This window comes from Borostomias antarcticus (genome assembly GCF_949987555.1).
Source record: "Borostomias antarcticus genome assembly, chromosome: 6".
Classification (NCBI taxonomy): domain Eukaryota; kingdom Metazoa; phylum Chordata; class Actinopteri; order Stomiiformes; family Stomiidae; genus Borostomias; species Borostomias antarcticus.
The window spans coordinates 27,289,415-27,304,530 of record NC_140239.1 but is presented as its reverse complement, the minus strand read 5'-3'; the positions used below and the strand labels follow the sequence as shown (position 1 = coordinate 27,304,530).

General features: G+C 46.1%; 1 protein-coding gene across 1 annotated transcript; it reads left to right on the top strand.

Annotated features, from left to right (window-relative positions):
• The first annotated feature begins 9,384 nt into the window (after positions 1–9,384).
• cipcb (CLOCK-interacting pacemaker b) lies at positions 9,385–11,984 on the top strand. The gene is made up of 4 exons (XM_084439903.1): positions 9,385–9,559; positions 10,211–10,395; positions 10,490–10,680; positions 11,047–11,984. Exons 2-4 carry the CDS (start codon positions 10,287–10,289, stop codon positions 11,962–11,964), a joined length of 1,218 nt encoding a protein of 405 aa, XP_084296029.1. The 5' UTR covers positions 9,385–9,559; positions 10,211–10,286; the 3' UTR covers positions 11,965–11,984.
• The last annotated feature ends 3,132 nt before the right edge of the window (positions 11,985–15,116 follow it).

Genomic DNA, 15,116 nt, shown 5'->3' with positions numbered 1-15,116 from the left:
TGAGCAAGACACCTAAGCCCAAATTGCTCCCAATGAGCAGGTTAGCACCTTGCATGGCAGCTACCGCCATTGGTGTGTGAATGTGTGTGTGAATGGGTGAATGAGAGGCCATTGAAAAGCGCTTTGAGTGCCGCTAAGGTGGAAAAGCGCTATATAAGTGCAGTCCATTTACCATTTACCCTTATTGTAAAGTGTTACCAATGAATCTTGTGATGTGGGCTTACTGACACATGGTGAATTCTACATGGGCATTGGGCAACACTGTCCCAAGCAAGGAAAACTGCAGTCGCGTGCCCTCACTCACTCGCTCACTCACTCACTCACTCGCTCACTCGCTCATTCACTCACTCACTCACTCACTCACTCACTCACTCACTCACTCACTCACTCACTCACTCAAGTGTGTTTGTATGAATAGATAAGATTCAAAAGGTCTTAACATCGACATTCCAGAGACATGCACATTGTGTGTCTGGAGTCGGCGTCTCTCTGGCTGTATACAGTCCTGTTTATTTACCTCTAACCAGAATTTAATCAAGCACCCGGTGACTGCCTCCGTGTGAGGTCCTACTCACTCACACATGATAAGATTATTAAATGTATATCGCAAGGGTGTGAGGGAATGAGCTCCGACTCCGAACGGATCATTATCAGTATGAGATGAGAAAGAGGGGAGATGGGGTTGAAGGCAGCGGATCATTAATCCTGATTATCTCTTCAACGGACACTCGTAGGCTACTGTACTCAAAACAGACCCGCCTAATTAGCTCGTAAATCACTCCGAACTGCAGCTTTCTAATGGATGGAGGGGTACCTCTCTCTCTTGTGTGTGTGCGTGTGCTGTGTGTTGTGTGTGTGTGTGTGTGTGTGTGTGTGTGTGTGTGTGTGTGTGTGTGTGTGTGTGTGTGTGTGTGTGTGTGTGTGTGTGTGTGTGTGTGTGTACCCCGCGGAGCTGAACAAACATGGTCTGTAACATGAGGAGCATATAGCGTTGTGATTCTTCAATTCTCAATTCAGAACCAATCTGCCCAGAACCTCAGTGGATCTAGTGAGTGCCACCATTTGGGAAACAATATTCTTGTTCAACTCGTCAGGACTGAGGGGTGGCCTCCATGTGTTTATCCATGTTGGCGCTCAGAGTGTGGTCCCTGGCCTGCTCTGGTCTGGGCACAGAGAGGTTATCGTCCTCGCTGCTCCAAATATGAGCAGAATGTCTAGGAGGAACCCTCCTTAGTTTCTGCAGTCCAGTAGCCTCGCACTGATAAACGGTGGTTGTGTCTCTTTAAAAGAGGAGGGTGCGTGTGTGCGTGTGTGTGTGCGTGCGTGCGTGCGTGCGTGCGTGCGTGCGTGTGTGTGTGTGTGTGTGTGCGTGTGTGTGTGTGTGTGTGTGTGTGTGTGTGTGTGTGTGTTGGCAAGGCGGTCCCGCCTCGGGTCCACGGCACTATAAATAAACAAGCAATACCAAAATACAATTCAAACTTGTTAGTTTGTGGTAGCGTAATACAATAAACCAAAATCCAATGTTCGCTGACAGATACAAAACAAAATAAAATAATAGTTTTTATGTATAGGCCTACAACTGGGAGACAGAAAGAGGAGAGAAAAAGAGGAAATTTAAAGGGGGAGAGAGAGAGAGAGAGAGAGAGAGAAAAAGTTTTCCAAAACGAGATGCCTCCCTCTCAACTCAACTTCATGTCTTCATCAAGTCATCTTATTTCTACATTTGTGTGCAGTGCGAAATTTTTATTTTTTTAAATCGACACGACAGCCTAACGTAGAGTAACAAGCAGGCAGCTTGTTAGCGGTCTTTGAAGAGGCGCTCAACCTTCTCTCAAAGTGAAGCTGCGATGTTCGCATCTACAGATCGCACTCCGACTCGCGCCTGTTGCTTTCGGCAGCTTGTTTTCTGACACATTTGTCAATTTGATCAAGTGGATACGGAAACTAAACTTGACAAGATGCACAGTCTCATCGCTTTATGGCAGATTTTAGCGATTCTTCTACCACCTGCTCAGGTAAAAATAAATCTCTCAAAGGTATACAGGCCTCAACATTTCTTTTGAAAATGTTCTTTCTAGATTAAATTGAGCAGAAAGAGCAACCGCAACTGTAGCCTATTCCCTTCAGAAGATAATGAGTAGAGCCTAGTGTTGGGGAACATTATACTGTATTGTTGTACTGCATCATATTGTATTGGATTGTAGTGTATTGTATTGTACTGTATTATAGTTTGGTTTCTATTATATTGCACCGTTACCAGAGGCGTCGTTGGGGCGAGGTGTGTGTGTGGGGGGGGGGGGGGGGTGAGGATGGATGAGGCCCAGAAAAGCAGATCAATACAGGCTATATTAAGGGGCCCAGTGGAATATGTTTTTCATGACCCCCTAAAATTCCTGGCGCATCTGGCCGTTATGATTGTTTTTCTATTGATGCAGCTAGGGCTCCCTTGAAAAGTACCCCCCCCCCCATTGAACATGTCTTATAAGATATATATATTATGTAAACTCTGTTTCACTTCACCTATTAGCATCACGTCCGCGTGCACCTGCATTGGCTCCTGAGTGCTTCTGGGAATAGTAGTGAGAAATCTAATCTGTCGGCGGGATGTTTACAATGCCGTTTACAGAGGCTGTGTGACACTAATAATTCATGTGTTAAGATGACAGAGTTTACCCACACAGCTGCAGTATCCACAGCCAGGAGCTGAGTAGCCTACTTCTATCCCATCTAGATGTTTACTTTAGGAGGAAAAGGAAAAAAAAGTCAGGAAGCAGTAGTATCAGGTGCAGATTGTTTTTGTGTGTTCAATTTACAGTAGCTTAGACGATGTGTAAAATTTCATTGTAGGGGTTTGGGGATAACCGACATGGGAGATCTTAGATGTGTCTCACCGGTGCCTCCTCCCACCCCCAACGCCTGGGAGGAATATTACCTAGGGATACACAACCACTATTCAGACGCCAAACCATCTCCTAGCTCTCCTGGTGATTGACATTTCAGGAATCCACACTGTCAAAGTCAAACTTTTCTTTCACACAGTTTGCGTCTGTGTTTAAAATAGCTACTTTGTATTCCGAAGGTAGTGAGACGACACCGTAGGAGTCCTAATGAGGATTTCTCCCCTGCGAGGTGGCAAGGTGGATGTGTAGAGATAGCGCAAGACATATAACTGATAGGATACAGCAAGACACTGGACTACCCCGAAACTTCCCCTTAAGCACCTATATTGGTATTTGTTGCCCTTGCACTTGATTTTAGCACTAATATGCTCTTAGTCACTTGTTTAGAAAGGAGGCACTTGTGAATTCTGGCGAGTAGTAGTACACTAGCTACTTACGTTTAATGCAATTTAAGTCGCTTTGAGTAAAGGTGTCTGCTAAATGACTGTAATGTAACGTAACCGACGGGTTTACTCTGGAACAGCCAACAGCCACCTTGATCCAGGGGTGGGGGTGGGTGTGGGGGGTAGAAACTGCCCTCAGGCACGGATCAAAGATCTACCTAAAACCCTAAGAAGGGAGGGTAGACAAATGTAATGCTGACGGTAGATGACTGTCTAAGAGAGCAGCTCCAGTCCTCTCTGGGGTACCTTGTTCAGGGTGCAGTGACTGGTCTGAGACTTGGCAGGAACCCAGTTGAAACCCAAGAAGAGAAAAGATCTCTTTTTCCCTCTGAGTCACCAGGCTGTGTGATGGAGGAGTGTTAAACGGGGGGTGGGGGATGGGGGGTTGATTTATAAGCCCAATGAAACAAACCCAGATGGGAGACCGGAGTCCACGAGGCTCAATAAAACATCTAAACCCAACCAAAAAATATTTATTATTGTTTCTCCACCATTCTGGAAAGTGAATCTGACATTTATAAAAGACGTGACAAGAGATATGGAGGATGGGAGGGAGCGAGATAGAATGAGAGAGAGAGAGAGAAAGAGAGAGAGAAGAGAGAGGAGAAGAGAGAGAGGAGAGGAAAGAGAGGAGCAGAGAGAAGAGAGAGAGGAGAAAGAGAGAGAGAGATATGGAGGATGGGAGGGAGCGAGGCAGAATTAGAGAGAGAGGAGAAGAGAGAGAGGAGAGGAAAGAGAGGAGCAGAGAGAGGAGAGAGAAGAGAGAGAGGAGAAAGAGAGAGAGAGAGATGGAGGATGTGAGGGAGCGAGACAGAATGAGAGAGAGAGAGAGGTTGACATTTTAGATTTTAATGTTGGAGACTTGTAAGTATGGAGGTTGTCTCGTGTATTTCTTCTTGCTGTGTAGGCCAGTAGGTGACGAGGCAGTCTCACTTGCACGTCGTTGTTTGGCGCCGTGCTGTACGTGACCAATCTGGGTTGGCTGGCTCCAGATCAGGCCTCTGGTGTGTCATGCCCCTGTCTAGTTTAGGACCATTTTGGCATTCGTGTCCTCTACTGGGTGATATCTGGGGTTAAGGATGACTACACAAAAACTGTCAGGGCTCAGTTTAGGAACACAGACCGAAGAACTGGCCTCTCTCCTTTTGTTTTGGGGCACTGTTTCGTCACTGTTTTGGCTTGTGTGTGATTGTTTATGTTTCTGCGTCAGGAACCACTGAGATGAGCACGTCTGTCGAAAACAAGGACCTTTTTATAGCCACGCTCCAGTGATCATGATGAGAGGACGCAACTGGGTTTCTGTTAACATAATTAGAGAACTATAGAATTCTAACTCTGTGTTCAGCATCCAGTTTGTTATATCATTGCCATTGACCGTATTCACTCATTCAAACCAGAATGAAGATTATGTTTAATTCTTTATAAAAATGCAATGCTTATCAGGACTATTTAAAGTGTATTAATAAACAATGAGCATTTTACTTTTTATCCCTCATTCGAATGGTCAACTCTCATTGAACCTCAAAATTAAATCCCCAGATTTATCTCTATGGAGAGTCTCTCCGACTGCTTTGTCTTGAGCTGGACGCCCTGCATGACCCCTGCCTTGTTTGTATTGGCGACTCTGGGTATGCAGCGCCTCATCATTCATGCATGTGCTGCACTCTTTCTACCACCAGAGGGTGGTAATTAGCTGCGCAACGATCAAATTGTCTTGTACAGCATTGGTCCCCAACCACCGGGCCGGGACCGGTACCGGGCCTCGGCAAAGGTGCTACCGGGCCTCGGAAAGTATAGCTTAAAATTACCCCAAAAAAAGATTTTTTTTTGGGGGGGGGTGGTGGGGTAATACATTTATTACATTGAACTGCGTTCAGTCTGTTAGTAATTTTTTCACCAGTAACCACTATCTGTGAACCCAACAATTTACAGATTTTGAACTTCCGAACCGAGTTGATCTTGAGCTAGCCACGTTTATATCAGTGTGTTGTTAGGCCTACTTAAACTTATTATTAGGCCTATTATAATAATAATAATAATAATAATAATAATAGGCTAATATGTGTTGACACCAAAATAATATGCATGTAATGTTTAAATCAGTGTGCTGTTGTTAGGCCTACTTAAACTTATGAAAAAGCGACTACACTACTACTATGTTATAGGCTCAGAAAAAAAAGAAAAACGTTTTAGGCTACCCCCCCAGGCCTCGGAAAATGTGGCTATATGAAACCGGTCCTCGGTGCAAAAAAGGTTGGGGACCCTGTCGTACAGTACCTCAGAGCTGTGCTGTCTACGTTGATCTAACCTTTATCTCTTTTTTTTTTTTTTTTTAATCTTATTCTTCAGAATTCTCTCCATGAAGTTCAAGCCCGTTCAAGAGGTAAGGGCGGTATCCACATTTACTAGTTCTCATCCTCGTCCGGTGCATTGCCAAGCTACGAAGATCCTTCACACCATCAAACCTTGTTGTGCACCAGAGTATATAATCATTGGCTCTATGTTTAACATTTCACCCCACTGATCAAGTCCCAGTTGTCTGTCAGCACTGAGTGAGTGACAGGTAATCCCACTAATCCCGTTGCAGTCGTGCCGTTCCATGAGGTATGGAGGAGGAGCTTATGTCGCTCTCTGGTGCGCTTGGTGGATGTAGACAAGGTGTACCCTGGAGGGGTGGAGCATATATACAGCCCCGCCTGCGTTCCGCTCCGGCGATGCTCTGGTTGCTGCGGAGACGAGAAGCTGGAGTGCAGCCCCATCCTCACACACAACGTCACGATGCAGGTGTGTGTTCCACGTTGACCATTTCATAAATTACAGCTACTGTGGCTTTTGACTCTTTTTCTGTCTGTCTTTCTGTGGTCAAGCTCTTGAGGATAAATCCGTCCGAGCGAGGCGGGAGCTACGTGGAGCTGACCTTTGTGGAGCATCAGGCCTGTGAGTGCAGGTAGGACTCTTTGAGCCCCTCCCCGCTGGCAGGGGCGGGGGTTCGTCAGGACCAAGACCTCTCGCCACAAAAGCAGCTTCTTCCCGACTGCTACCGGCCTCATTAACAAGGCCGGAGACCCCCACTGACTCTCCCCCTGACTTTGTCTCTGCAGCAGTAGGCTACTTGCACATAACCTCTGAATATATTCTACATAGGACTTCACTGCACATACGTACACAACACAGTCAAATTAAGGGAACACCTTATCATCTCATTCAGCCCTCAATGGGTTAATGATTTCGTCATTTTGTTCTCAATGACTTAAACAATGTAATCAATAAAGATTTTCAACTTGGAATATTTCGTTCATGGTGATCCGCAGTAATGATTGATGATTTAAGTGTTCCCTTAATTTTTTTGAGCAGTGTATTTTGCACTATCCTGTCTCTGCACTGTCATTTCCACTCAGGGCCGGCTCTAGACTTTTGGAGACCCTAGGCTAAATTTTCTGTGGAGGCCCCCTTTGGAAATAACCCCTATCCACCATCAATCAATAAAGACTGAGGCGCCATTATTCCATCGTCATGTAACATCATGTAAGGCCATCACTTTAGGCTATCAGCAGCAGCAATGACGCACTTGAGTATTTCATTCGTTTGGGGCCTCAGCCAATCAGACCAATCTATTGCTGGGGGAAGGGGGCTCCCGAAAATCTGGGTTTTATGATCACTTGATCATACTGTACCCATTGAGAATGTTAACACGTTTTATATCATGAGTCTTTAGGCATGTGCCTATTCCGACTATATGAGACACCAGCCCTGTTTGCTCTGTCCTGTCTTTGCACTATCCTGTCTAATCCCTGCACCCTGTCTATTGTTGTCTATCCATCAGTGTTGTGCACCAACTGACCAGAACAAATTCCTAGTATGTGTAAAAAGCACCTGGCAAAAAGATCTGATTCTGATTCTCATTAATGGACCTATACCGCAATACACGTTTGACTGAATCCTTGCTCTAGCCATACCATTATTCAAATTAACCTCTTTTCGAACCAGGAATTCCACTCGAGATTTCTAATGTGGATATCTAATGCCATTACACCTAATGCAGTGTTTGACCATACCATTTCAACTTGACACTCTCTTGATGAGAATACCTCTTCTTCTGTTTTTAGACCCAGACGGATCCATTCGAATATGAAAAGGTAAGAAACTGAAAATGAATTTCTAACATTACTTTGAAACATGTCAGTGTTTGGTGATGATAGCTCATCCTGTCCACCTCAGCCATGCGTCAGTCAGGAAAGGACCCAAGAGGAGGAGACACAGGAAGAGAACCAAAGACTGTGGCAAGTAAGCGTCACACTGCCCCGTGTGGTGGTGATGAGAAATGTCTCATCAATACACACATTCACACACACGCATACACACACAATACAGTGTACTGCTTGTCACTCGATTTGTCCTTCCACAGGTGTTTGCGCCCTGTCCGCTAGGAACATCCTCATTGCCACACCTCAGGCCACTGTCCAATCACCAATCAGATGCTGACTGAACAAAGCCACCATGTGGGGAGGTCAACAGATGCACACTCTTTGTACCCCTCAGATATCAGATACACTAACTTGAACCGGCTATCCTTGGCGATCAGCCGATACCCATATGTGCTAGATGTTATACTTTGACCCCAGCTGCTTTTTACATATTCCAGACAACAACATCCAGGCCTCCCTCTGTTCACCTTTTGTTTGCTGCCACGGTAGCAGAATAGCTTTGTTGCTATGGGGACCTAAGAGATGGGCAAGGGGGTTCATAGAGCAGTTACCAAGGGAGAAGGGATTAAGTAACCGCCCAAACTGAGGTATTGTTGACCTACGGCCACAGGACAATGGCTGGACATTGAGACAGGCCACACAGCTTCATGTTGACACCATGTTGTTTGTTATTCTTAGAAACAACAGCCATGTATCAGAAGACAGCACCTCATTTATTTCTTACATGTGTAGTGCACAACCAAACTTGAGAATGGAAGTTGGCAAGTTGGTAATGAGGCCTGCTCATTGAGATTTGTGGAAATACCTCAAAAGCTGAAGAAATGTATGTATAGGTAATAATATTTCTATGGCAATAAGGGGACTGTGAATGAGTTCATAAAATGTACAGTATTGTGAGTCTTTTCAGAAAGGTGTTATCTGAGGATGGTACAAATATGAAATTGTTGTAGGGCTCCAATCAAAATGTAGCCTACAATCTTTGTTTTGTAGCCTAGGGAATGCTATTATATTAAAATGGTATTAAAACATATATATGTATAAGACATACAAAGGGAAATTGCTATACAGTTCCTCATGTTAAACATTTTGGAGTGATGTCTTTGTTAGTAGAATGTGATATGATATGATCAGTCTTGGATGCTACAGTCTGAAGTGTGTAATAATAATTTAAACCATGTACAATCTCTTTGTAGGGAATGCTATTGTGTTAAAATTGTATTAAAACATGGATACATGATATACAATGGGATATTAATTCCAATAGTTCCTTATGTTTGACATGTTGGAGTGATGTCTTTATTAGTAGTACATGATGAATGCTAAAGCCTCCTTAAGAAATGTGTGTCACTGTCAGTCTGGTGTGGGAAATAATTATTTTCTTGTAGAAATATTTATTATGAGAGTGTCAGCTAGTCGGCGTCTATTTATAGTCAAAGGTGAAGCATGGAACAATAGCTATTTTGTAATGGAACCGATCATGGGGGTCCCCGTTGTGTACAATGACTGCAATGTACATCTACCTTCTGCGGCTGGACGCAATGTTCTCACTTTGCCACACTTGCTCGCTCACGTTTTTTGGCTCAGTGCCAACCAGCTGGACCAATTGGAAAGCCTGAAATACTTGTTAGTGGGCGTGGAAAACGAGCCGAAGAATGTGACGTGCTACAACTCTTCAGACTCTGTACATGTCGCCACGCCCCTCTCTTCCAAATAAGGATGGGTGAGGTACAAAGCATATAAAATCTCGTGTGCCTCCGCCTGCTTTCCCCTGCTATAGAACACGGTCGCTTTGCGGGAACGGACACGCCAGGATTTGAGATATTTTGATACCAGGCTTATTAATAAACCGAATCCCAGCGGATTTAACGTAGCGTAGCTCTCTAAACGTGACCGAACTGTCACAGAGCAGCCGAGTTCCAGTCCCACGAACAGGAGCCGTGTAAACTCTGTCCTGCTCAGTCCAAACAAACGGATTGACGGAGGCTGCAACCGGACGCAGAGCCCAAGCAAGGTAGGGTCGGCCAAGGACAAGGCGTTCAGCTGGACTAGACTAGACTAGCTGGTTTTGTGGATGCGTTTGACATTTTCACTAATGACCAGTTATCATCTCAGCTAGACTAGCAGCAACTGTTGTCAATGAATGATATAGCCTACATTTTGGATGAGGATGGAAGTTTTGAAGCTAACGTTAGTAGTGTGCAGTCACATCGAGCTACTGTATTAGCAAGCTAAGTTAATGTTTTATTCCAGAATGTGCAGAATATTGTATTTCATGATTGATAGCGTGACCTCGGCCAATGTTACACTGCATACGGTTTAATTGACTTAGGTGGTCATTCAGGACCGAATGACTAACTTAAGTTACGACCGCCAACATTTCAGTCTGTCAGTCATTGTTGCGCTTACTAACATTGGAATAGTAGTAAGCTAACCTTCGTTAACTTTAGCATACTGTAGTTGTTAGCTAGCTGACGTTAGACTAGATATCCCAGTCGAAGATGGATGCGTGTCAGCTGTGCTTTCTTGGTGTCAGCCTAGTAGCTATAAAGTTGGAATGTAGCTAGCTGTATTTCATAGCTGCTTTGACAGCACGCAACAAAAACAGGAAAGACGTGAACAAGGGGGTGTACTAAGATCAGATCTTAAATGTGATGCACCACAGGTTTCCCAGCCTCTCCAATTTGCTGACGTGTATGTGGTTCAAGAAGTGACCGGACAGTGACTTGGACGGAAACAGGATGAGCGCCAAGAAAAAGTCCGAGGGCCACTCCAGGCTCACTGGCAAATTACACACCATGAAGTCTGGAGGCTACAACACAGACTCTGAGAGGGATTCTGGATTTTCAGGTATTAATTCAGCGAATACTCTCCACCTTTCATGCACAGTAAAGCTACATTATCCCCGCTGTATTCATGTTTTACTCCTCTACGTCCTGTACAGATGGCGCCGCCCCTGAGAGCCTGAAGGCACTGGACCCCACGGATTCAGAGGGCTCGCCTCGTTCAGGGGCCCAGAGGGGTCACCCCCCCAGCTCTGGCGCAGGGTCCCAGCCCTCCCATCTGGCTGTGCTGGGGGGTTCCTACCCCGGCCTCTCCCCTATGATCCTCATGAACAACGTCCTTCTGAAACAGGTAGATGACCGCATCACACACTCATCAAGTCACAATGTAGATGGGGGGGGGGGGGGCGGGGGGGGGCAACTGAAACAATATTGAGATCAAATCTTCAGAGTAGAGGGTAAAGCCTGATGGGAATACGCCAGCCCAGTCTTCGGTGTAAATACTGCCTAAGTGAGGGTGGAAGCGATAGGTGGGGTAGGTGTGTGGGGGTAGGTGTGTGGAGTGTAACCACCAAGCCCTAACCAAGCTCCCTTTCCATCAGTTCCAGCAGTGTCTTCCTTGCACTAGGATTATCTGTAACGGCTTTCTATGATGTTTTATGTTATTTGTCACAGAGAGACTAATCTGTGTAATATTGCGACTGTGTGGTCTCTCTAGCCTTGTGATACCCCCCCCGCACTGAAGCCCTGGGGGTTCAGTCCCACAGTAGAGGTGGTTCAGCCGGTGGTCCAGCAGCCTCAAGTGGTCTTCCTCCAGTCGGTGGTCTCTCACCAGAGCCCCTCCGTCGTCCCCAAGGAAGGGTCGGGAAAACGCCGGCACCCCAAAAAGTACCTCCCCATCCTGAAGTCCTACCCCAAGATCGCCCCCCACCCCGGAGACAGCTCCAGCTCCTCCGGGAGAGGGAGCCTCTCGTCCTCGTCGTCCTCCTCCTTGTCTGGCACGGAGAGGGGCCGCGGTTTGGGCTCCGGCCACCTGAAGCGGCGTTACCGAAACAAGCAGCAGCAGCAGCAGCAGAGAGACGTACCCTCCTCTGGCTCGTCCACGCCCTCCCTCCCTGCCCCCCTCAGCCCCTGCCTGCCCCCCTCACCCCAGCCCAGGCTCACCATCTCCCTCAACGACTCCAGCGCCTGCAGCAGCCCGTCTCTCAGCAGGTCAGAGTTCAGCCCCTCCCCCTCCGCAGCTCCTTCAAGCCTCTCCGACCTCTCGCACGGCCACGCCCTCTCCCCCTCGCTGCACGGCGGCGACGGTGAAGACCCGGACGACGACGGCGGCGACCCGCAGGGCCAGAAGAGGATGCGGTTCTGCAACACCTACAACATCCTGAGCAAGTCGGGCCTGCTGGACATCACGCTCCGAACCAAGGAGCTGATCCGACAGAACCGGCGCACGCAGAACGACTTGGACCGGCTGAGGCAGGACGCCAGCCGGTTCTTCCAGGCACTGCAGAGCGGGGACGCCAGCATCTGGGGCGAGCTACTGGCCGGCGCACCCGGGCCGGAGGGCGAGAGGGAGAAGGCGGGGCCCGAGCAGCTGATGGGCGGGGCTTATCAGACCCAGGCTAAAGTCCGAGTCTGAGCCTTTCAGACGGAGATGGGGAGCGCTGGGGGGTGGGGGGGGGGGCGGAGACGGAGACAGAGACAGAGACAGCTGGTCCATCAGTAACAATGCCTACAAAGCTTACTCTCACACAGACACTCTGACCTATATTCTCTCTGTCTGTACACGCTGCGGCCCGCCTGCCTGCCCGCCCGCCTTACCCCCCCCCCCCTCCCCAAACCAGGACAAGGCGGTAGTTAGGTTTGCTCCCCTGCTGCCCCCAGCCGCGTCACGCCACTTCTACTGACACCGCCTCTGTGATTCACAGACGTCCTTAAACGACTCCATTATGTAAGGCTGTATTAAAGCCTCATATTCATATGCTTTGAATTATAAACGTAACCGTTTCACTGCTGTTCTCAGCTCTACGCTCTGACTGGTTGTGTGTTCTACCGCCAGCAGAGACCTACAGTGTTGAAAATAACTGCTTTATTTTCTGTTATCATGCCCTGAGTGTGTTCAGGGGCGAAAGACATTAATGTACAGTATCATTTTGACACGTAAGCGTGATTAGGCTTTCTGGTGTTTTTTGGGGGTGTCTGTCGTTTGGGTGAGTTGGTACGTCCTCTCTTTCCAGGCTCGGGGTAGAGGGACTATCCTTTTACCGCCTGAGTGAGGGTCACCCGGGTTATATATCTGGGCACACCTCCAGAAGCCATGTCACCGTTTCGTCATCCTCGACCGTCAGGCCACGCATTCCGTTGGGTGTCCGATATATCGGACAGTCTTGGGTGACGTGGTCTGCAGTTTATTCCTCGGCGCCACACTCGCACGCCGCACAGAATGCCAAGCCCCATCTTGTGCATCGATGAGCGTAAGCGTCGTACGCCGGGCCGGAGACAATTAAGCCTCACCCACGCCAGTCTGGGTAAGTCCATCCCGGTAGGGGAAGGACTGGCGGCCGGGATAAAATCACAAGTCTGGAGGTGTATCACAGCCCATTTCCATCATATTCTCTTGGCATTCCCATGCTGATGGCAGCTGTGTGTGGCTCTTCACCTGTCTCCCCAGGTAGCGTCAACGTTTGATGGTGGCTGTGTTTTGAAAGATAGGTTTGGAGGGTAAATTTATTTCAGTCAAGGCTTCAGACTTTACTCCAGCTTGCTGCAGAGCTGAGCTGTCAGAAACTGAAGATCAAGTGGATTGGGAGAGATGAGCGACACAGAGACAAAATACTCTCCAGTAAGAGGAAAGACTTCCAAACCTTCACGCTGCAAGGACCCAAAATAGATTTTTCCGCGCACAACTTTGGTAAATGGTATAGGTTTCTGTTCTGGGCAGTTTGTTTTATTTAATTTTTTACATTAAATCAGTATAATTGTCATGGCCTTGCCTAAATCCTGGCATTTATTTAATACTTAAATGTATTATATTGCACTGAATGTGGTTCCAAAGCAATTAATTCTGAGGAGGTACTTACTGTTTTCATCAAGGCAGCTATGATCCATTTGACTACCATTAAACCGGCATAGCCTTTATCTAAATTGATGTTTCGTATGCTTCAGTCTCTGTCTTTTTAGTCAATGTGCATTTGGATCGTAAAAAGTGCAAGATTACTGTGCAGTATATTATAGAATATATGTCTCGGATTGGAAAGATGCTATGGGAAGTCAAACCCGAAAATTATTACCTGTGACTATTCATAGGCTGTATTATAGGCATATGTGCTGTATAAAGAGTTTTGTAATAGACCAAGTCACATTTATCTTTGTATCCAATCTGTGGTCCGTCAAGACATTACGCTTGCTTACAGGGAGAGATCAGAACAGGCTGCTACTTTTGCATCTTTTGGTTTATCCTGGGAAATTACAGATAACAGAAATTAAAATATTGTCTTGTTTGTCTTAAGTTGTAGTGATGCTGGAACCTCTAACTTTGTTAGCTTACCTTGGTACACGTTTTTATCGGAAGCATTTACCTAGACATTATAATGACTCGGTGGCTAGGTTTAAAGGGGTAGTTCGGGATTTTGGACAGGGAGCCTAATTTACAACCTACCCATAATGTTGATTGATTGATACATTTATCAGGTGATTCCATGCTGTCCCTCGTTCAGGCGTTCACAGCATGTTAATGCACACGAAACGAACCAAATTGGCTAGCATTCAAAGAAAATTCACTTAAACACTCCACAGAGCACCCAAATCAAATGAACAGTCTGTTGGGGGCTCATTTAAGTTTTTATTACATCATTTTTTAACTCATTCGTTTGTTTCGGACCTACAGGGCTCTCTGTAAATAGGAAGCGGAGCAGACAAGGTGCAATGGCCACGTTCCAAGAGGGATGTCTGCCTTTGATGAGTATAGTTTATCTGGTGATCCTTAGTTGTTTGGAGTGTTTATAAGTGAGTTTTCTTTGAATGCTAGCCAGTTCGGTTCAATTGCGCTAGCATTAGCATGCCATGAACACCTAAATGAGAAGGCATGGAATCAGCTGAAAATGTTCTCCGTCAACATTATGGGTAAGTCATAAGTGAGGCCATATGTCAAAAATTTCAAACTACCCCTTTAATTTATCTAGAAACAGAGATGAGACATTCATCATTCTGGAGCACATCAAGTAAGCTGCCTCATCTATGTGGTTTATCTAATGGATAATAGCAATAACATTTATCTGCACATCATACTTATATGAATGGAGTATGTGACAAATAAAACTGACTTTTGCATCTGTTTTTCTGCAGGCTCTTACTGGGCTACAATAAAAGTCAATGGAGCATAAATCAATGTGTTGTAAAAACTAATAAATGTGATTTTCTGAGACGGGAAGCTTGGGGTGTGATCTTAGTTTCAGAATGCTCTCCTGTTAAATATATCGCAGTCTAAATATTGTTTACATCTTGGCATGGCTTGGACATAAGCATTCCCCTGGCGCATGTTTTTGCTGCTCGCGGAGGACTATGTGCAAGTCATGCCAATCACGTAAAAATATTCGGATTGCTATTGTAGCCAAGAGCCTGCAGTAAAAATTGTAATACTGGAATGATCAGTGAAATTACGGTCTCTATGTTTCAGGTTCATGGTAGACAGACCACAAATAGTGCTAAATACCCCCAAATAGCACCCTTTTATACTATTTTGCAATCATTAGTGATAACTTATCTTAACAGGTATTTAAATGTTAAGAGTTG